The sequence below is a fragment of the Papilio xuthus genome, unplaced genomic scaffold (genome assembly GCF_000836235.2).
Source record: "Papilio xuthus unplaced genomic scaffold, Pxut_1.1 DF828780.1, whole genome shotgun sequence".
Lineage (NCBI taxonomy): Eukaryota > Metazoa > Arthropoda > Insecta > Lepidoptera > Papilionidae > Papilio > Papilio xuthus.
In genome coordinates this window covers 3,392,019-3,415,697 of record NW_013529869.1, presented here as the reverse complement: position 1 = coordinate 3,415,697, position 23,679 = coordinate 3,392,019, and the positions used below count along the sequence as shown (strand labels likewise).

The 23,679-nt window shown below is 34.1% G+C and overlaps 1 protein-coding gene across 1 annotated transcript; it reads right to left on the bottom strand.

The window, feature by feature from the left end:
* Positions 1–1,460: 1,460 nt before the first annotated feature.
* Positions 1,461–23,005, bottom strand: Lrpl (low density lipoprotein receptor-related protein-like protein). The gene is made up of 14 exons (XM_013327044.1): positions 22,417–23,005; positions 15,116–15,403; positions 8,472–8,608; positions 7,938–8,229; positions 7,195–7,784; positions 5,853–6,208; positions 5,356–5,589; positions 4,906–5,094; positions 4,482–4,688; positions 3,861–4,071; positions 3,115–3,345; positions 2,821–3,005; positions 2,469–2,691; positions 1,461–2,291 (listed from the first exon to the last, which is right to left on the bottom strand). The coding sequence occupies exons 1-14, from the start codon at positions 22,454–22,456 to the stop codon at positions 2,184–2,186; spliced, it is 3,291 nt and encodes a 1,096-aa protein (XP_013182498.1). The 5' UTR covers positions 22,457–23,005; the 3' UTR covers positions 1,461–2,183.
* Between the last annotated feature and the right edge of the window lie 674 nt (positions 23,006–23,679).

The window sequence follows — 23,679 nt, the reverse complement described above, 5'->3', positions numbered from 1 at the left end:
ACTGATCGTTTGCCCCCTTACCTAGTAAAAACCATGACTTGTCGTATTTCGCTACTATGCATTACATAAAGCCCGAGTATCTAAAACCCTTTTTCCACTAATCATCTAGCTTAGAAAATGACAGAAAAAACTATTGATATAAAATAGCAAAGTAACCTGACGTAGAAACAGGGTGATGTGAAAATTAAACAAATATTTTCATGCAGTAAATAATTTTATTTCAAAAATTTCTCATATCATCAACCTTTCTTTATATTTGTCGTGAACGTGGAATTATGTTTCTCTGCTTAAACAGCTATTATCCGTCATTATTGTCTCCCAGGATAACACCTGAATTCACATTCGTAATTACTTCCAAATCTTTTTATAACTTTGAAAAAACTTAAAGAAGGAAACTAAACCCAGAAATGTCAATACATTATGGAAGACGATATAAACTTTATCTACTTTTGTTCATTCTATAAATCCTTAATTATTACTTTCTTTTAAAATTTATTTGTTTAAATCTATATTAATAAATTAAATAAATCGGGATTTAATATTTGGGAGTCGAAATATAACAGAATATTAATCGTTAATACTAATAAAAAATAATAATTATGAAAAAAAAATAATTATGAAAAAAAGTAATTTGTATATTAAAATTCGATTTCTTTAATAACAAAATTGATACATTTAAATACGTATATCAATGATCCTCGTATCTATTAATTAAAGGAGTTCTTCACAAATAATTTATTTATTTGTAAGTCTACCAACTCTCTAATAGGTAACCCGATATTTTCAACTTCAAATTCAGAATTTTATATTATCAAATTGGTACACATCATTATTTCGGTTTTAAATTTGACTAGCAAAAAGCCGAATTTGATATGTGGAAATTCGATTCCATTTTGGTAATACGAATTTCATTTGGAAAACTCGGAATTTGATATTGAAAATCTATATATAAATTTAATAATTTCCTTGGGAAACAAACTTAAATTATCACTTCAATACCTTTCTAAGGATATGAACAGTTTTTTTTAGGTTTATTTACACCGTTATTCGTTAATTTCACCGTTTCTTAGATAAATCTCTCTAAATATTCAAATACGTCATCTATATTATTTCTTGATCAACAGTTTCTGTATTAATTTTGAATGAACTATTTTTTAATCGTAATAATTATAATTAATATCCACTGATATTTAATTTAAATATATTTTAAATTTTATGTCATTACTCATTTATTTCGTGATTAACAATTGAAAATAATTTTACAAAAATGGCAGTTTAGTATCACGTTTAATTTGAAAATAAAATTAATATTTCTTTTCCAATTTTTTAACAATTTGACGTCATTATTGCCACACAAATAAAGTTATAGATTATTTATATTTAAATATAAGTTTAAATATAAATTATTATACAAAAAGATTCTAAATTTATTTTTAGTTTTCTATGCACACGTTTTTATATTTACATTAAAAACTGATTCAACGAATATCACAAAACAATCGGCCAATGCTCATTGTGCGCTTTTCACTCTCAGACAAACCTTACTCCGTGTACACAGAAAACATAATTAATATTAATTTAAAAACATACAATCACTCAATTATATTAAGGAACACATTATTGACAGTGTGTTAATTTTAATAATAATTTTCAGATAATCCTCATTTAACATGTGATTAGTTTTTGGTCCAAAATATATACATATTATACTGTAATTTTCGTGTATTTAAATACATAATCTTTGAATAATTTAATTCATACATTTTCGAATGTTATTCGGAACTCAATTGTAGAGTCGAGTATAACAACCGTCACGAATCTTTGTGATACTGAAGTTAGCAATAAACAACCGCGCAGGAGTTTTAAGAATTTGTTCTAACTCTAACTCTATCTTTTTTAAATATTTATATATCTTTGTAACACTCCTTGCTTTTATTCAATAATATCTGAAGCTAACTTCGGATTCACAAATTTTTGCGATGTGTATAAATTAGGTATTGAACTTGACAGCATTAGCTGCTAATGAGTAATAATATTATCAACAATCTTCATATTTCAACATTAAAATTCTCTTATCCAAAGAAGAGAAAACAATCGTAGATATGTTGAGACTCCGCGGGAGAAGCCAGTCAAACTGTTGTGACTCTGTCGACTTCTACATAACGCACGGAGTCTTCGCTTGGTCAGCAAATCACTTCCTTCTCTTCGAATATTGCCGTATCTGATGACAGACTTTTGAGACGATGCTGCAGAGCTGATCGTCTACGGCGGCAAGAACGCGCTGCCGCTATCTAAATATGGAAGATAAAAAATTATTATAAATACCTCTGTTCCTTAATTCTGAATAAAAAAACGACAAGCTATAGTTAAATAAGTGGTAATAAGTTGGAACTCGCAGTTATCTCATGTAAATGTTACGAATACTCTTAATTTAAAGTTAGAAGCGATTAATACAATTGTAAACTTACCACAGCAAATACAGTAAGGATAGTTAGCGCTAGCAGTGCTGCAGCGTAATGTGCGGGCACTCGGAGCAGCGCAGAGCACTCCGAGAGGCGTTCGTCCTCACCCTGAGGACATTGTACCACTCCGTCGCACCAAAGTGCTGGGGAGATACACGCGTCCAGCGACGCGCATTTATACTGGCATTCACCAGATAATGCGAACACACCGCCACGTTCACTGGCATGCCTAAAACGAATGGATCAATGAAAAACTGTCTCTATAAATCTTTCCTTAACACGTTTTCCATACAAAAACTAAAATCTGTCTGTAAATCACAACATAGTAATCGTAGTCTTCATAAAAGTATCTTTTTACCTTCTAGAAAGCTCCAACCAAGTGATATAATATGAGCCACTTTCTTCTGCCAGTAGCTCTACAGATAAAGAGCGTGGCCAATCCAAATCAAAATTATCAGGTGCAGGAGGAGGTGCCAAAACGTGACGCGCAAGCGGTTCCACTTCCTTAGACCATCCATCGGAAAAAATTTCGACCATATCATCCTACAATGTATGGAAAAAATTGAATCAACACAAAATCTTTAAGGGGTCTCTTTTAATGATCAATTGAAGACTCTATATGTGGCATTTAGGTGACGAAAAATTATATTACCAGTTCTTGTGTTGGGTTTGGACAAATAAATATAGGTGTCAATCCTCCAGCATAAACTGCTATACGATTTGGTGTTCTACACAAGTGCCTTAAATCTGGTGCAACTGTTATATTGTTCAATAGAGTAAAGTTGTCCAGTTCAGGTTCTTTAATAATGTTCCCTCTGATTTGTAAATAAAGATATCTGCCAGGCGATGGATCTATCAACCAAGGACGATGTTCACAGCGATCCTGCTTGAAAAAGAAGTACAATTATTACGTGAGAAATTGGTGTCTTAAGATAATATCTATTGCTCGATGGTTCTTTAATAGTTTGTAAAGAATTTGTAATAAAAAAATATATAATTTTACACAAGAAAGTTTGAAATTCAAATAATATTTTATGAGAGAATTTTTTACAGCACACAGTAAAAGAGCGGAATGATTTGCAGCGCAGTGTACGTTATAAAATGGCTTCTGAGTAAATAGCCATTTTCCTTGAATAGCTTGCATTAACTTCAATCAAATCGCACAAGGATCTGGTGACTTTTATAGAAAAGCACAAGCTCTTTCTGGGAACACGAATAAACGATATCTAAGATAGCAGAATTTTATACGGAACTAGCATAAATTCTCACCATTATCCTGCCCTTTTTCCTTCAAAGTTTTGGCTTAGTGTAAACTTTCATACATCTCTATCATTCTGTATTTCTATGGGTATAAATAGGTGATGGTCCACAAAGCTGTCGTAATATAAACATACTAACCAATTCTGTATTTGGAGATGACATCAGCCTTAATTCTCCACTAGCGCCATAAGCTCGATGCGTGTTCTCGCATAATATATCCTGACGAACAAACTCGACGGACGCTTCGAATCCAAACGATCGAAAATCATCCGTAGCAGTCATGTTCACCACATCGAACTTTAACTCCGCTACCGTCGTTTTTGATATGAATTCATAGTCACCAACGTCGCTACAAATCAACTATAATTATATTTCATATCTACCTAATATAAAAGAAATAAAATGTCAATGTGAGTTTTCTGCTTTATTTTTTTGTCTGTCTTAAGTAACTGAATCTTACTAGTATTAAAAAGTGAATATTTGGATGGATGGCCGAATGTTTGAAGGTATCTCCAGAACGGTTCCACGGATTTGATAAAATTTGCAACAAATGTAGAAGATATACTGGAAGAACACATAAGAATATTAAGTTATTTGTTACAAGACAGCTAGTACAACATAAAAAAGAACAAATTGAATAAATAATATGTTCTTTCCAATCATAAACAGACGAAAATTTACATATTTTATATCGTTCTCCAAGTTTTATGAAAAGTAATAAAATTTATTTTTTTTTTCGAGTCAGAAGTACCATATTACCTGCACAAGCAGTCTCTAGGCACCCTCGGTCCGCTATCTCGCCAAGGTCGCTCGAACACCCTGAGGGCGGCGGTGGGGTCGCCCCCGCAACGGTACCAGGGCGAGTGCGCCGAGTGCACGGACCTGCACAACTTGCCGCCGCTACGAATGCCCCACACGCGAAGCCTTATCACTTCCCCGACATTTGCTTCGAAACGGTACGTGCAACTAGGAATACATAGTAGTTATTTAATTCTTGCTATTCGTAATTGTCTATCAGTAAGTTATGCTTAGGATTTTCGACTAAGGTTTTATTATTTCACCCAGTTATGTATATCAACAACTACCGTGGTAACGTTACCCTGGGATGACAGGGAAGAACTGTAAGAAGATCGTACATAACTACTACAGAAAAAGGATTGTAACAAATTATATTTGAATTTACCTTATATTTCGCTTTCCACCTCGTCCGTACAAGAACACGTCCCTCGGGGAGGAGAAACTAACGGGCGGGTCGGGCGGCGCTTCGGGGAATGAACGCGAAGTGAAACGTCTCGAACATGGCCCTTGACCCCAAGGTTCGCCGTCTTGATGCAAATCGACAAACTCGTACAGAGCCTTGAAGAAGACAGGTCTGAAAGTAACATGAATAAATGTTTCTGGAAGGATTTTACTCTTTATTGTGAACGTAAATAAGATGTACAAGCAACTCGGACGATCCTAATAGAGATCGCTCTCATACAAGGCAAAATTTTTATAAGTTTACAAGCTAAGCAAGAGACTAAAATTATTTTATCAGAATAAATATTATTTACATTTAGAAATATATATGATGATTACTTAACTTAGTTTAACTAGTAAACTAGTTAGGTGCATGGTAACGACGTCGACTTACTTGAGAGCGGTCCCCTGAGTCAGCTTCAGTTCTAAAGTTAAGGAGTCCCCCTTGGAGAGAAAGCTTTCTGTGCGAGTGCAGGCTCTAGATTTACGCAATAAAGCATGTTCACACGTGCGGGGTGCGCGCTCGCGGCAGAACCGCGCGATCAGTGTGGCATTCGTCGGAGGACGGCCGACTATAACCGATTGCGGTGAAGTTGCTCTTGACATCTGCACCGAACGCTCTCTATCACTAAAACAAGAACAATCTTTATATTTTGGGTCACGCAGAAACAATTAAGAATTATAAATCATAATTGAATGTTTCAATTTGCAAACATTTTAAAAAGTTTTCTTTATTCGTTAAATTAAACAATATTCACACAAAATTTATATAACCAAAAGTGAAACCGAAATAAACAGTCATATAATAAATTAAGTCTATCCATTTGGGAGTCATAAATAAGTGTAAGCTGAACCATAAACCGCTGAAAATTCAAGCCAATAAAAACTCACCAAAATATATCGCTGCAGCCGGGCGATATTCGCATCGGACCGTCCCATATATTCAAATGGCTTCCACAGTACTCATCCTCAGGCAAGTTCGGATTTAATGCATTCGTTACATAAAACTTTAACACAGAGAACCAAACGCGGAATCTTGGCGCTGAGAATGACGGCCGTCTGTAGATAATGTTCCGACCAGACGGTCCTGAAGTGTCGATCCCTTGCATGTGGTAGAGGCACGTTGTGTTAGGCGGGAGAGAGTGCTGAGGATGTTCTAACACACCTTTCCCAGTCCCCCTGATCCAAAATTCGCATGCTCTTTTGTTCTTCGCATAAGTAGGTGACTGTTGATCTACGAACCGTACCTAAAATTAAATCAGCTGTTAGGATTTAATACTGCCGTAGCCTTTTTTTGTTAATATTATTTTTTAACTTATTTAATTCATTGTTTTTGCAAATTGCTTTGTTTGTTGATTACACATCAAGTAGTCTCATAAGTTCTTAATATTTTTTCTCTCCTTAAGTTTATTAACTAAATTACTATTGTGTGTATTATTTTACAATAGAAAAAGGATATACATTTCGTAGAAAATTATACAAATAGGTTAGGTCGCTATTGGTTTGACCCGTTTTAAAGTCAGCGACATCGTTCGCACTTTTTACCAGGAAATAGAATAGAATTTGTGTTTAAAAACAGAGAAATTCAAGCCGGTTTCAAGAGAAATTCAAATATTACACATTTGCCGGTCCTCGTGCGTCGGATTATTTGAAAGTTCGTTAGCAAACTGTGACAGATCGTTAAAAATGTTCGCTACATTGATAACCTCATTAGTTTTATTCTGTTTTTTTTTTCTGTTTGAGAAACAAAAGTTGCATTTATCAGTAATTTTATTATTTTAAAAAGTTTTTCATTAAACGTATTTTTAAATTTTCATCTATTGAGTTATTTTTATTGAAAGGAAATGTTACATACATTTTTTTATTCAAAACAAATCGATAGGAGTTGTTTTTAAATCAACTAAGTAAATAAAAGGTTTTATATTATATATTGACCCGGATAATATAAGGTCATGATTATCTGACTAATTGAGATTCAATGATACGCGAGTGAAGTCGTAGGAATTAACTAGTAAAATATAATGCAATAAAACATTCCCTTGGGCGACTTTTTAATTATATTGTTAGTATCAGTCTAAACAATAAAAACACTGAAATAAAACTATTTTCCTTACATCGGCTCTGTGATTAGAAAACATAAGTAATTTTACAATTGATAGACATTCCTTATTTTCATCACATACTTAATAACATAATAAACAAATACGAATTAAGAGCAAAATGTATAAGTCACCTCGACTTCCAACTGAAATCCATGAAGCGATTGTAACGTCGCCGGCTGTAAAAACGTTCCAAAAGGCGAAGTCGTAAATTCCACGAGCAATTCGGGTCCGCTCGATATCGCCTCGGGGACCGCCACCCCACCGCCGCAAAATCTTAGAATAACTGGATCTCTCGTTGTATAGCCATCATACACGGTAACGTAGTCTTGAACTTCATCACACTGTTGCCAGAATTTTAATTCCCTACCATTATTACCTCTTTCTTGTTGAGCTGTAGCATACAATGTTTTCTGGCTCCTTATTGAAACTAACTGACCGTTTGGTTGTTTGACAATGATCAATGCGTGCTTCCCTTGAGGCACTTCATGTTGTCTCACCGCATAGTAACATGTCAAATTTCTGGGGTACACTCCAGGGTAGTTGGGGGACTGCAACCTACACTTTTTACGATCGCAATCGCTGAATATCCGCGAGCAATAAGTCCCAGATATTAAATCTCCGAGGTAATATTCCAAGTTCCTTGGCCTTGCGATATTCAATTCATCGTTACGTGATATGTTTAATGTAGGGGGTAAAGGTCTGAGTTTGAAAAATGGTCGCTCTGAAATCAAACAAGGATTTAAATATCTGCCCAAAAATTATTACTACATAATACAAAGATTTTGGAATGTTCTTGTCTAAACTTTTCAGTCAATTGGGTTATAATACTGAATGAATGTCTTTAAAATATTGGAAAAAGTGTGCAAAAACTTACCAGATGGAGGTGACCCTCCATATCGCACTGTAGCATACTCCTTCCTTAGAACTTTATATGCCATACGAAAGTCAAAGTTATAATTATTCTGTTCTTTTGATAGATGTAATAATCTTATAATTAGGGTAATAGACTTCGTCTCGCTGTAATATATAGAAGGTCCCCAAGATGTGCCGCACCAGGATCCACCGACTTGCGGTCTACTGGCCTCTTGAATCTGCATGTAGCCGTCTGGACAGCCATCTTCAGTAAAAGATGTGAAGCGACCAAGTGTAAAACTATCGAATAAAACCTGGTACGAAAACTTGCCATTAATATCTTGAATAAGAAACAATTGAGAGTGTCAACAACATTACTCAAATTTTCCTGTTCGGTGTTCTTAGTGGAACATCAAATTCTCAATAAACTGGTATACTCGACATACACCAATGTATCTCTAATTATACACCATTTAGAATTACTAAATTCTTTGTAGTTATAAGGGCAAAAAGTGGTTATAAAATTAAATGAATTCCAACATAAAATATGTCTTACTTGTACTAAATCTCCATGAACACCTCCAGCAGCTGTAATTGTCAACAGACATACATACGGAACTAAGTCCTCGCGAGGTCGGTGGAGTTCCAGTTCGTATGTCCTGCCAATGTCGCCATAGTATGTTCGATTACAGCCTGTCACCGAAAAGGAAGTATCTTTAGTAGAGTTGAACCAGAAATTTTAGACTGTTTGGTAACAAAGGAACTGACTTACAACTGTAGTTTATTGCTTCATTAGAATTGTATACTTTACGGACAAGAACTAGCTACAAATACGGGCATTTGATTGACATTTTTCAATGCAAAAAAGACGGCAGCAAATCCTTAACGATTACTGTCTCACAAAGGCCTTTGAAAGGGGCATTACTGTCGTGTTTGTGTAACATAGCCAACATGCTCGACGCGACGTAAAGATGAATATCCTGGATCCAGTTTTCAAGAGCTCTTTATATAATGGAAGGCTGTGCTCACGCTGGCGTCGAGCCCTTCACTGCGGTACAGGACCGCTTTGTGCTACATTCAAAGCGTAAATCGCAATTTAGATCCTTTTTAATTCATCGGTCAAAAAAACACATTTTACGGGAAAAAATTGAAGAGCCTAAATTATATTCATAGCCCTTTTACAGTTGAACACAAAAAACTCCATACTCCTGAATTTTAAATAAGTACATTAAATAACCAAATAATAGTCTATTATCCGTTTGTGGTTGAGTAACTAAAATATTAATGATAAACTTTGGATCACCACTGTCATCAGGAATAACACCATGTTATATCTTCAATTTATTAAAGTATTTGTTCTAATCTGAAGCTAAAAAAGTTATTGTTTGCATATACAGTAGAATATAGTTAAGCGAGAGTCCAAGGCACAGCTATATTTTTCTCGCTTATAAAAGTTTTTCGCTTATTTAGGTTCGACTGTACCTACACAGATTAGTTACAACTTTATCCAATCTAACCTAAAATAACGTTTCATCCATAAAAGATACTTTAACCCTTAATTCGATGGTGCTCAGTGTGTCGAACAACTAATTAAAAAAATCTACTGAATCTAGTTTAGAGAAAATTACGTAAGTATGACTTTACTAAAAAAAACAGTTTTTTTGCTACAAAAAATTTCGTCGAATTAAGGGTTAAAAAGGCAATAAAATACTTTCATTATTTTCATATTTTCTAATGAATCGTTTCGTATATAGTAAATATAAAAAATAAAACCTTTGAGCACAAAGGCTTTGTTTCACTACAATGCGCACAGCTAAGGTAAATTTTTGTTAACCTAAATCTGTTTTACTCTGGTTAAAACAATGGTCACAAACATAGTAATTAGTATACAGCTTCGTATTAAGATCAACAATTAAAAGATTATATGTATAATATTATACAAAAATATATATATTTTTTATATCATAAGGCAAACGACCGAGCGGCCACCTGAAATCGCTGAAATAGCGAAGTGACCGTTGCCCATAGACATACGCAATTGCATATGCGTTGCCTACCTTTTATCGACGGAGGAGAGGATGCACAGAAAGAAAAGATTTTCCCTTCCCATGCATCCCCCCTTCCGGAAAGTTCACTTCCACTTCCCATCCTTTTCCTTATACGAAAAAGGGTAGGAAGGGAAAGAGGACTAAATTAGGCCTCCGGGACGCACACTCATCAGACGAAACGCGGAATTTCTTCCACTTGACGCCTGTCTTCTGTGTGGTCGTTGTATTTTACCGGGCGAGCCGGGCCGATTCGTGCGAATATGTTAAAGCGGGCTCTACCACTGTTAATAAAATTGTGTGACAAACGTTTCATTTTGATAATCAAACACCGCTGTAAGACATAAAAAGCTCGATAACCAGTTTTACGGTTGTAGCCGCCATCTGTCTTATCTTGGCAGCTTTATAGCATCCTACGCAGCGCTGTTACCGGCAACTACGTAACTCGCAAGGGAAAAGATCAATGTTTGCTTTGTTTCCCTAAATACATTATTACTGATTACTTTACACTACTAAATATTCACAATACATATAAAATAGGTTAAGAAAATTTACTATAATTTTTTTCACACCACCCTATTTTTATTTTGTAAAGCACTTACATATGTAGTTTTACAACAAATTCTTGATAGTTGACATAAAAAATTTAATTGCAAAACATGTTTTTTTTACAAACATTTCTGTAACACTTTTTTTGAGTATTACTTCACTTTAAGCACAACACTGCAGCAAATTGTAGTCATAAATTGTAGTGAAACAGGCGGAATAAATTAGCATTGACACAGAGAAACTAAGAGTGTCACTGGCGCATATTTATTTAAATGCATTTCAGTTTATATCACAGCTCTTGTACTTTATTTATAAGTATCATCATCATCATCATCATCCGCTACAGCTGCGGTTGAGTCTAGTCCTGGTCAAGTAAATTTCTCCACACCGGTCTACTTTCGGCTTTTTGCGTCCAGCTTTTAACGCCGATATTTTTGGGCCAGCCATCTTAGCTTTGGCCTACCACTTGTTCTATGTCCATTCGGCTTACTCTAAGCAGCGTAATCATAAAATGAGTTAACGAGCAAGCTTTTAAAATGCCACATGCCGATAGTGAAGACAAACGAATAAAGGATTTTAAGAAGATTATAAATGCAAGTTAGTGCTTTATAAACCTTTGCACACTTTAGTTAGTAGAATTTAAGTATCTTCTGTTGTTGTATTTCGAGATTTAAAAAGTAATTTGTTTATTATTAAATAATGTACGTTAAATAAAATCGCATCGTCCACATTGGTTAACGTGGAGCGACTATCGGGGTCACGAGCTCAAATCCGCGAGAGTAATCCGATTGTGTAACCGCGTCCGCTCGGAAACTGACGAAGGATCGAAGTCTACGACTCACTCGGTCGCGTGTCCTGCCCTAACTAAATTACCGACGCAGGTTAACGTCATTTTTCAAACTTATTTAGTGTAGACAGAGATTACTTTATTTTGCAATAAGTAGAGTTCATAGCTTGGACAACACGGCAATATAGCTAAAGTCTGCAATTGTGTTTTGTATTTTTAGTGTATCCCAAATATTACCAACACTTTCAATAAAATATAGTATTTCTTACATTTTAATACGGCTATAGTTGACAATTAATCCTTATGTAACTACCCGAGAACTACAAAATAAATGTAATGTTGTACAATATAGACTAAGGAAGCTTTAATAGACTGGAATGCGCTATAAAAATAAAGTTTCTCTTTTCGTTTCGGAAGCAAGATCGCAGCTAAAGGCCGCTTTACGACTGCTCGTAACGATGGATGAAATCGCTAGTGAGGTATTGCAAAGGCCATTATGATGTTACGATACAATTAATTCCAGTATCTTCACACTGTTAACAGATATTAACTATATGATGGACTAGCGGTCACCCGCGAATTCGTCAGCGCTGAATTTAAAAAAGTATCCTATAATATGCCCGAATCCATTAGCTATCTTACCGTCAAACGTCTGTCAAAATCGATCATGCTGTTCCGGAGATTATCGGGAACAAAAAAGGCCTTGTGGACAGACATAAAGACAGATAGATTATATTATAGAAATTGGCTTTTCGTCATTACCTACGCAAATACCTCACGTATAATTTTTTCTCGAGATTACATACAGACACTCCAATTTTATTTATATGTAAATGTAAATAAGATATAGATGTATTGATCAAATTACACAGTAATTAAATGTTCGATCAAGCGTAAATTATTTCGTTAACAAGCTTCTACAAATGAGGTAACGTTAAAATTCTTATTGAAATTTATAAGTTCACAGGAAGTGTCTGATCTCGAGAGGTTTCATTTAACAATACTCGAAACCTTTAAAGTGCTACTGTTTAGAGTGGCCGAGTTTATGCCGGCCGTAAGTCAGAACAGATAAGCACAGTCAGATTAAATATCTAATACGATTATAGACCTTATTAACTCGACTTGTTGTTGACAGACAGATGAGACAAATGCCACGAGTTAGATTATATTTAGAGCGGCAAATATCGAAGGTACAATAATTCATAGAGCTGAAAATTATTTGGAAGGTTCAAAACACGATATATGAATCCTGAATTCGAACAATGGAGATAGTAATTCAAAGATTTATTCAAACAAAACAAAGTTATCAACTTTCCATAACGTGACCATTAAAATAACTAGGAGTAATTTTTAATCTCTCACCGTATTAAATTGTTAAAACAATCTGACGTACAGGATGTTAAAACTTTCGACTTGTTTTAAATACGTATCTCTATTTCTAGTAAAATAATCGGATGGCGTAAAGAAAAAATATGGCCCTAGATTCCATATCGGATTGTAGACCAAATAAACTCAGCAAAGAGCAAACTTTTGTTTAATCTTGATAAAGACTAGTTGGAATAAAAAAATGAAGGATTTATTCATGGTAAGTACACGCAAACATTTGTTGAGATAAATTTTTCAGCGAGACCGGCTTAAGCATACAAAATGTGATTACATTTCATGTCAAATTCTATAAAATTGCATGCACCTTAATAACGTCGTATGTAAATATCAAACGCAATCGTCTAGACGTGGCGCCCCTGTCGCGACTTCACTAATATTTTATGCACCATGTTATAAACTGTCTTATTTACCGAACATTTAATATTTGACGGATATAAAATAGAATTTTACATTCGCAATAAAACACCCTGTTTTAACATTACTAGGAAAGAAACTACAGGTAAATGTTATCTAAGATATCATTATATTATTTTAAATAAATTCCAGCTTGATACCTTCACGCGTTCTTGAGAAAAAAGGGTCTTGACAGACGGACGGACTGACAACAAAGTGATCCTATAAGGGTTCCGTTTTATTCCTATGAGGCACAGAACCCTAAAAGTATAAAATAGACGCGGTATTATTACAATAACTCCTCAATATTTTATCTTTTTTAATTGATTCCAATATGCTATACCACACTGAAATATTCTGAAGGAAATACGAATGAGGATGAGAGGCTTTGCAAATTAGCATACTGAAGTAGCATTTCGTCATGTGTCGAAGGATCGATAACCGTTTGAGTAGACATGTCCTAGTTATGATAACGGTTTTTTACAAAAGTTGAGTAGCGCTCAAGTTGGAAAGTGTACTTGCAAAAATATGGAGTAATACGGAGAATTGTAATACTTAAATAACTAATTTTTTTTTTTTTTATTATTCCGGTAATCAAATAAAGAATAAGCATTTCTTTTGTTACAGTTATTTTATTAAAAAGCTTTTTGTAATTTTTATTACTTACATTTAGACTTTTTAAGTTTCTCCTAACATCTCCAGTTGACATTAATTAAAAAAGGTCGAAAGATAGTTAATTTGAGACTCTCTCTGACTTAATAAGGTCAAAAGACGTGACGAATTATAACGTAATTCAAAATAAATTGAGTTGGATTTTCTTTTTAAAAAAGTGGGACAGCAAAATGTGGTTCCAGCTCTATACTCCCTTATTCCCAATTGCAATTTCTCGTCCTATCTTTTTAAAGGAAGACATATCTCGCTATAAGTTTGTCGCTTTCACAACACAAGTTTACGGAAATAAAACAGAATTGAGGGAAGATGACATATTTTCTAATACAAAAATGAATTAACTTAATAAAACGAAATAAAAGTGTAGTTTACAAAAAAAGTTATAATTTTGAAATATATTACTTAAAGTAATGCACTACCAAAGTAAAACTTCGTACACTTCGTAACGATTTTTTTGTACTATAAAAATGTATAAACGAATAATTTTTAACAGTGGTAGAGCCCGCTTTAACATTTTCGCAAAAATTGTCCCGGCTCGCCAGGTGAAATACCACGACCACACAGAAGACCGACGCCGCCTACACTCTGATGAGTGTGCGTCCCGGAGGCCTAATGCAGTCCTCTTTCCCTTCCCCCCCCCTTTTTCTTATAAGGAAAGGATGGGAAGTGAAAGTGGACTTTCCGGATGAGAGGATGCATGGAAATGGAAAATATTTTCTTTCTGTGCATCCTCTCCTCCTCGATTAAAGGTAGGCAACGCATATGCAATTGCGTATCTCTATAAGCAACGGTCACTTCGCTATTACACTGATTTCAGGTGGCCGCTCGCTCGTTTGCCACCTTATGATATAAAAAAAGTCGTAAAGATATGAACAATAGTGAATAGACAGCATAAAAGCGTACAAGGCTAACATACTGAAAGACTAATACAGGAATAGGTTTTGCATTCAATGGTGCGAAAGTCAAACAGTATCGAGGTAGACAAGCAAATTGCCCGGCCTCCAGTGTTTGCGTTTCATTTCAATTTGAGCTGTAGAGCAAGCCTCAGCGAAAACAGATAGTACAAAGAGCCCACACCATCGAGTTTGAAAAAACAAACGAAATTTTGAAACACAAAGTTGAATGAACTAGTCTAGTCACTAGAAGGGTATGGCATTTTTATTTCGGTATTTTGTTTAGGAGTTTATCGGTATTTAGCAACAAGCTTGACTATCTTACTTTTGCAATGCCCAATTCAGATTTTGCTTTTGTGTTAAGAAAGATAAATATCTAGATAATAAATATTACTTTAGACATACTTATGGTATCAAGGCAACTACGATGTAGTAAACATTTTGAGCATACAAAGATACAAAGTATAAAATAACTTACGTGTACAATGTCGAGGCTCGTCAGAAGAATCACCACAATCATTTGTACCATCGCAGAATCGGTTTATAGGTATGCATTTTTTATTTGCACAATGATATTCAGATATGCGGCACCGAGAGTCGTTCCCGTGGAGAACTGGCAGTGACTCCGGCTCCGGAATTTCATTACTCACATACGGTTTGTCTCTCTGATACACATTTTTGGGAGCTTCGCTCACGAAATCGCAATCGGTGAATTTGATTAGAGTGAATATTAATAGACCAATTCTCAATCCATTGTCACTGGAACCTGAAACAAAATTGAGCATATTAATACTATGACGTTATTTTACTTGAAATTTTTAATATTCAGTTTAAATCTGTTACTTCCTATCCCTAAATACCTTAAAATTTGTATTTATTTATACAAATATCTGCCATCAAAGTCTAAAATCAAATTGAATATATCAAGGAATATGCAAAAGTAAAAAATTCCATAAGTCGGATCAAAGAACTCATCAAAACCTTATAAAATCCGTGAGATAAATTTGAAAATTTATCCTCAAAAATTCCTTGCGAAAAATTTTTCAAATCAGAATTTTTATACCTCACCTCGTCTTTCGTTTTCGCGATTTACAAAGTTACGTTGAGAACGCAATTTAATATAATTTAATAAAATCTACGTTATATTTCCGTATCAATCTTATTAAAGACTTCGTTTGTTTTTCTTAGTACCTACAGAACACATAACTAGTACTGGAAACCACGTTGCTCTGGCCGTTTTACCAATATCCATATTTCATGGACAAGCTGTATTCTTCAGACCCATTTACGTGCCAGATAGTTATGAAATTGTCGTAAATACTTTTTTGCATTTTAAACCCAATATTGAAAGTATTAAAACGTAGCTTAATATTAAACCTAAAGCACTTGGTACAATATTTTTGTGTCGGAGGTGACGAAAAGTTTTGCTGCGCCACGTTAAAATAAAATTTTATTTATGTTTCACACACACAAGTTGCAGCCGCTAGAAAACTTCTCAAATTAGATCCAATTTGTGTAATGGCTTTCAATTTCAACCAACGTGTTAAATTCAAACGAGAGCTCTACAGTTTTTGCGAAACTTGAAAAAAACTTGTAAATTCCGTTTAAAAATAAAAAAAAATTGTAATACAGAATAAAATGTTTTTATTTAGTTCCTCAGAGTTCAACGACAATATTCTGAAGACAAACATTGATCAACTTTCTACAACGGCCATCGTAAATGAACACTATACTTTTTATGGGAAGACGACGATATTTTCCCTCAGTACTGTACTTTTTATGGCAAATAAAGCAACAGCTTGTTTTATTCCTTTACTTATCGTAAAAATAAAGGAAGAATATAAATACCAGTAGATAAAAATGATCTGGATATCAATAAAAAACAAGAATATTATAAAAATAAATATACCTTTAGAATATCAACAATGTAACAATAACTAGAAAGTCTCGACTAATATCTATGGATTAATGATTAGGCACATTTTATTAAAGCAAGTGCGTACATATGGCATATTTCTTCGGACCAATTTTAGAAAGAAAATATACCTCAAATACCACTTTTTTAAATATGTTCTACATATGAAGGTGGCATCACAACTACAATTTTTAAAAGATTTAATTATCTTCGTCCCTTTCATTTTCATTACTGTCTGGTACATTTTTGTTTATTTTACAATTAGTATCTATAGTAACCTTATAGGTAAGTATTACATCGTTGCCGTCCTGATTGATTTGTATTTTCAAACGCTTCCAACTGTGAAAAACAACGTCTACCGCTACGTTATTGCGCACTGGTTGCCCTACATAGCTTGCGGCATTGCATGGAAACATTGCCCATTGTTGCCATTCAATAAATAAACTCCCAAGCATTTTCATTTTACTGACTCATAGTAAATAGGTTAAAAGAGCAATTGCTTTAATATAGCTCTTTACCAAACCATGCTTCTGAATGGGAAGATGATTTTTACGATAATTACATTGTAATTTGGAAGAACTTTATTCTACTCCTTTATATTTAAAAATGTTAGTAATAGTAACCACATCATCTGATGCAATAATTTCCTCTTCTTATTTCCCTTATAAGTCATCTGATAGTAGATACCGTGTGAGATTTTCTAACATCACGTTAACCGATCCGTTTACATTCATGAAAAATATTGTACATCGTACAAATTCGTATTTAGTCCGTTCCCAACGGAATTGTTCGAAGTAATTGGTCCAATAAAACAAGCGGTGTATTTTGCTGTGTTGTCATAGAGGGGGTTCGATAATAATTGCAAGAATCAACCTTGACAGTACATTAAAGGTTGACATTATGAAACACAAACGCAGACAATCACACCTGGCACAAGTTAGGGTATGAAAAATCATTGTCTATGCTTGCTGTTGCTGGTCTGTATGATTTTAGTACCTAAATTTTCTTGTAGTCTTGATATCATTTCTAACCCTCGATGCAGTAATGTCAGCTTTGTTATCAACATTCCGTGCAAGTATTCATGAATTTATTACGAAGGTAGACATTCCGGCGAGCGGTACACAAAGCAAATATTCCCAGCCTAGATATCTAGGTCAATGCCACGCAAAAATTCCAACACCGTACATCGTTATATTTTACAAATGAAACTTTTACGCTCTTTTTGAGAAAGAGCTTTTCATTAATATTTTTTTTAGTTAAAACAGACGCTGAAGGCATTTTTTGAATTCATACTTCCAAAAGTGAAATAAAATATTTAACCTTTTTTGCATGATGTTTCTCACCACTTTGATAATATGTATATTTGTTTAATTATTTTGTAACGCCTATGAATTATTAAAGTCGTCCAATATCAGAATATATTATAAAAAACAGTACAACATGCATGTCCAGTTATAAATAGACAAAATAAATATTAGGCTAACTTTCCATTCAACTCGTAGAATGCATGCAAATCTCTTTGGATCTATTTCGCTCTTATGACATTCAACAGTTTATGTATAATTCAACGCAAATTAACTTAAATCCTTCGTGATATATTTATAGGGCCTCTAGGGCGTTGTAATTTATAAAGCACTTTAGCTTTTGGTTTCAAACTTTGGCATAGCACCTTGAAGATAAATATATCTTCGTTTTTATTAAGACAAGTAATGAAATTACTGTTGCATAAACACTTCTTTCGAATTATTTCAATAAATAATAATTTACAAAATCTAAATTTTTATTCATGGAATAACATTACATAATAAAAAATAAACATACTTTCTAATCAAGCCAACGGAATACGTGTCATTAGCCACTCCTACTTGTAACAGCGTTCAGTGCGTGTTTTCATGAATTTATTATAAACGGTGACATTCCAATGGGCCGGACAAAAAGGAAGCATTAGGTTTTTAAAAATTAAGGTTAATGACATTTGTACTACACCTATTGTAGGAGAAATTACCTCAATACGTACAATTACCTACTAATGAATTCTACATACTAATTCTAACGTTGATTGTTTCTATAAAAACTTTCTTTTCTTGACTAATATTTAATACTAGCTGTCTACCGTGGACTCACAACTCGCTATTAAAAGAAACTTAATTAGTAGCCAAAGTATTCTTCCAGACTATGTTTTATGTTGATGTAAATTTCATCGCGATTCGATGAGCCCTTCTGGAGATATATTAAAAACATCCATCCATCAAAACATTCGCATTTATAGCAAGATTGCGAGTTTTAACAGTAAAGCGTAGCCACTTCATTGATTAAATTTTGCATCTACCAAGACAAAAGTGCCTTTTTTTCCATTACAATTGTTCATTGAGCTAAGACGATTTTAAAAATCGTTGTCATTAACCGATCTCACAAGAGTCGAAGACCTTTGCAAAAATTAAAAATTAAAGGTCACAATTATCGGTTTTCCTAAATAAATTCTCTACTAATTGACACGCAACCTTTAAGTTAATCTTATTGAAGGTAAATTAATTCTAATAATAACGGAAAATTACGTGAACAAAAATAGACTTTATTTCAATATATTACGTTGTAAAATATAACAATAATGCTTCAAAACGTCTGATAATAAATAATAATTGAATCAAAGGAACCTTTATATTAAATTGGAAAGAGACTTTCTCTTTAAATGTTATACAGACCTTCTTAATAAATTGTCAAAGGATTTCATTTCGCAACATTAAAAGTATTGAGATTTGATATTATTAACGTCTATTTCTCAAAGGAGTTTTAATTTATATAGGTGTATATTTTTAGGCCAGTATCGTGATCGCATGAGTATCGTGAAGCAAAATTTAATACATCAGTGCTTCTAATACATATTTTACAATATACTTGATGATAACACTTAGAAAATGTTATATAAAGAAGAAAAAAAAAGGAAAAGCTGTATAGTCTTACTCCTTACTTCTTACTAATATTATAAATGCGTATGTTTGGATGGATGGATGTTTGTTAGAAGGAATTCGCAGAACGGCTCCATTGGTCTCACTGAAATTTGGCATAGATGTAGAACATACTCTGGAAGAACATACATGCTATAAATAATTTATTTCAGTTTCGCGCGGACGGAGTCGCGGGCGACAGCTAGTATATATTAAGTATAATGACTATGATCAGTTGCTTATTCTAATATGAAAGTTATCAGCTATACAATCGCAGTTGATCCTAAAACTCGTTAATCGAAACCTTATTATAGTGATAAACCCACGCGAGAAAATCAAACTGTACCCAATTTCAATTTCAGTTAGCCGTTATCGTACTAATTTCAGTTCACTGCACGTTACAGCATTGATGGCTTATACGTAAACTTTTGCTACATTAACTTTGATGTTGAGAGCTTTTAAATATTTTTCATTAAGTACGCTCCACGGATTTGATTTATGAGAATGTTTGAACTCGAGCCCAATGATGTAGCACTTTTTTTTGTTAACGCGGGGAATGCGTTTATGCATTTCGCCGTCCGTGCTGCAGAGGCAGCAGGGACGGTTTCGTGTGGGACTCCCGGCCCCGGATTTAGGTCGGACTACCCATTAAACCCCGCGGTGTTCTCCTTCGACCAACCGGACCGAGACATCTATATATTAGTTTATCCACGGCCCGGCTAGGGCGGGCCTCTTGGTTGTAGTACGTGGTAGTATGATGGGGCACTATTGTTCTTCTTTTTATGTGCCATAGTCGAAATATTAATAAAAATGATGAATTTCTGTACTTTTCCATCAAAGTTGTTCTTTTTAGGAAATATTTTAAGCTCAGTAATTTCATCAAAAAAACGCCTTAGGTAATAAGAAACAAAAGACACAATCAACTTTCAGCCTTACTTTGAAAATTCATTTACATTTTGAACAGAACGATAAAGTTTTAATACTATCGAACAAATTATAAAATAAGTTGGAAAATGGTAATTTTATAATTGAACTTGAAATGGTAAGATATTTTATTACATTTTTTTTTAATAACGAAACCAATTTTTACATCCTCTGCAAAGTGAGATTATTTAAAATGCTTTCAAGATTGACAATGTCTTTTTCTATGTTTAAAATTATTTAAATAAAAGATATCAAGAAACTAGGGTTTTTAAATTCAAATCACCGACTTCTACGTCGTTCACTCATATTGCGATGCAATGGGAACGACGCATTATTTATCATTTGCAGAGGGCAAGAAAGACTGCTGAAATTCTGAATGACGCTACAGAAAAGTACATTTTTAAATATAACTGATGATATTCCTTTAACTAGATCGTTTGATCAGACAAGATTAACAACGGAGATGACTGTTGTTATTAACTTAAGAGACAAAACCATTTTAAAGAAATAATGATGATGCCATTCGGACCACCAAACTCTTATATTATTTTTCACTTAAATATTCATAAAATGTTTAATTTCTATGTAGTTGCACTCTTTTGGGCGCTGTGGTTATATAAAAAATATTTAGTTACATTTTGTGCAAAGGTTAGACAAGGTGAGGCTACACAAAGTTCAAGAACCCAGACGATGTGCAAGTCGTCTGACCTCACCAACTTGCATGAAGTAATAAAGATCAAAAGACTACAATGAATATACTTACAGAAAAAAAAGAAAATACTCACTAAAGAAAAAATCTTAACAACTAATATATTAATCCTAATACAAAAATAAATAAAACTATTGTAATATTGTTAAATTGACTTGAAAACTTTATCTAGGTATATTTCTCTTTCATTCTTTTCAAACCCTTTTAGGATCACAATATATAAAAACCTTGTGATGAAACCCTATACATATAGGTCTTCCTTTTTATTTGTAAAAAAACGACGTTATTTTGGTAACCTCGCAGAATGCATAATTAGATAATAGCCAGTAGACATTCTTTAAAAACAATATTCAAATTTATACACGAGCGTAGACAAATTTAGGCCAAAGATAAAAATCTGCAATCGTAGAACATGCAGTATCGCATCGAAGAAAGATGTTAGAGATATGTCATAATTTGCCAAAATCTTATAATGAAATCTCGTACTTAGTATGTTTGTAGAATAATTAAGCTTCTTTATTTTTGATTATTCAATCTATTTGATCCTAATCTAATCTAAAGCCGTTTCGACCATCCATCCTTTTTAGCTTTACAAAAGACGAAGTAAATTTTTGTGTTTTATCTGATGAATTAAGTGCCGCGGTTCAATTCTTAACACATTTCCTCCCACTTTCTTTTTGTTTCAAAAAGGCTTTTAACATAATTGTGGTCATAATATGTGTGGTATAAAAGTTAGCACTAGGTTAGTAAAGACTGCAGCTTTCCCTGTTGAAAATTCACCACGGAAATTACGTCTGTGTGTAAATCTAGAAGTAAAGATAATATAAATTCAGCAATCAATGTTCAGTAAATGTTAAGACGTTTGCATTAATTATGGATATAGATATTTTTAATAACAGTTCCAATTGAAGCTCCTCCTGCAGCTGTATTGCTGGAGTACAAAAGATTTCTACGGATCCCAAATGTTACATAGGCGTCAATGACAAAAGATTTTTTTGAACAATAGATCTTTTACGCCACAAATAATTGCAGCATTTTAATAGAACTCTCTCATCATGGCCTTGCGGCACTGAATATACAATGAATACAATCATTATGACCAACTTTTGAATTATTGTTTTTAAAACTGGACACGTAACAAATGTATTGTTCAAAGTAGAACACTGGAAACCAGCTGTAAAAGTACCAATTAAAACGTTTGCTAAAATCCAAACTAGTTCAGATGTAGTTACGTTACACGAGGTATTTATTAGAACTGAAATAAACAGATTTGTTCGTTTCCTCACCTTTTATAGAACTCATCGTTGTCGCTCCAGTCTTCTTCATACGAGTCAACAAATTCTCATTTTTATATGCAAACTAATTAAATACTATTTATAACGTAAATAAACTAACTCTAAATTTATTTCTTAACATTTTTTTCTAAGAGGATTGCGACGCTTATCCTCTCTTCTGATTGAGTCTTCGCTTATTCAAGTGCGTAGCTGTTTAAAACGTCATTAATTAACGCAGTAGCCACAACGTTTGCGGTAAATGTCAAGTGAAAGAGTGCAAAAGGGAAACAAGGTTGGTACGCTAGCGCGGGAAAACGTGTCAAGGTTACCCTGGCACTGGCATAATGAGACCGCGGCGAGCACTGCAACATAGCCTATATGACGACACTTATTTTCTTTCAAAATTCTTCAAATCAGTCCCTCAATATTTGAAATGTATTCCCATTCGCACGAAACTAAAACACGCGCACAATAGTCCCTGCTGACGCTGAATCAACATGGGAAAGTGTTTTGCATATGTGTGCGTTACTACATATTCAAACTATTCCATAGTCGCATTACTGACGTGGTTCGCCAATACGGTGGCGCGACACAACATCCCTCGTTTGGGGCGACAGAGAACTGGATGCACCGGCAGAGGCCGCTGCTGGTGAAATTGGCGCAAATTTAACGCATGCGCGGTACTTTTGCAATCCGGCGGGAGCCGATCTGACCCGACGCCCCTCGCCTGATAGAAAAATCGAGGACGTATCGTGACGTCAGGACCTCGCACCGCGATCACAATGTGGGTTAATCGGACGTAACAAAACAACATGGAACTTAAAAGAGTCCCCACAGCGTAAGCCTGACAGATTGAACGATACAAATAAAGATACGAACCGAGGTAAAATTAGCCTCGGCTGTTGTCGTTACATCGAGGCCTTTCTAGCCTGATATTACGTATATTGTGGCGTAGCTGACTTTATTTCAAGCGTTAAGTAAATGTTAGATTTTCTGAAACTTTTATATAAGATACCTTTTTTATAGAGAGACAATTTACAAGGCAGTTTAGAAACCTTTCTGTACATCATTTAAAGAATTGTAGTAATAGTTTTTCAAATCAAACAATTATTAAACTAACAATCTTTTATTTTGATGAGTTGATTTTCTGATTAAGTTCTAAAATAAAAATTCAATTACCCTTTATGGTAAAAGTGCCTGCAAAAACCCTCTAGCAAAATGTCGTTAGTGAATTATTGCGATCGCAATAGTAACATCAATTATTTAATAAATATT

What these genes read in the sequence shown, in the direction of transcription:
- Lrpl (XM_013327044.1), bottom strand. Translation starts at nt 22,456, where the DNA reads ATGAAGAAGACTGGAGCGACAACGATGAGTTCTATAAAAG. An exon ending in GATTTCAGTTGGAAGTCGAG is followed by an intron (nt 6,209 to 7,194) that starts GTGACTTATACA and finishes ATTTAATTTTAG; the next exon opens with GTACGGTTCGTAGATCAACA. An exon ending in GGTGGAAAGCGAAATATAAG is followed by an intron (nt 4,689 to 4,905) that starts GTAAATTCAAAT and finishes ATGTATTCCTAG; the next exon opens with TTGCACGTACCGTTTCGAAG.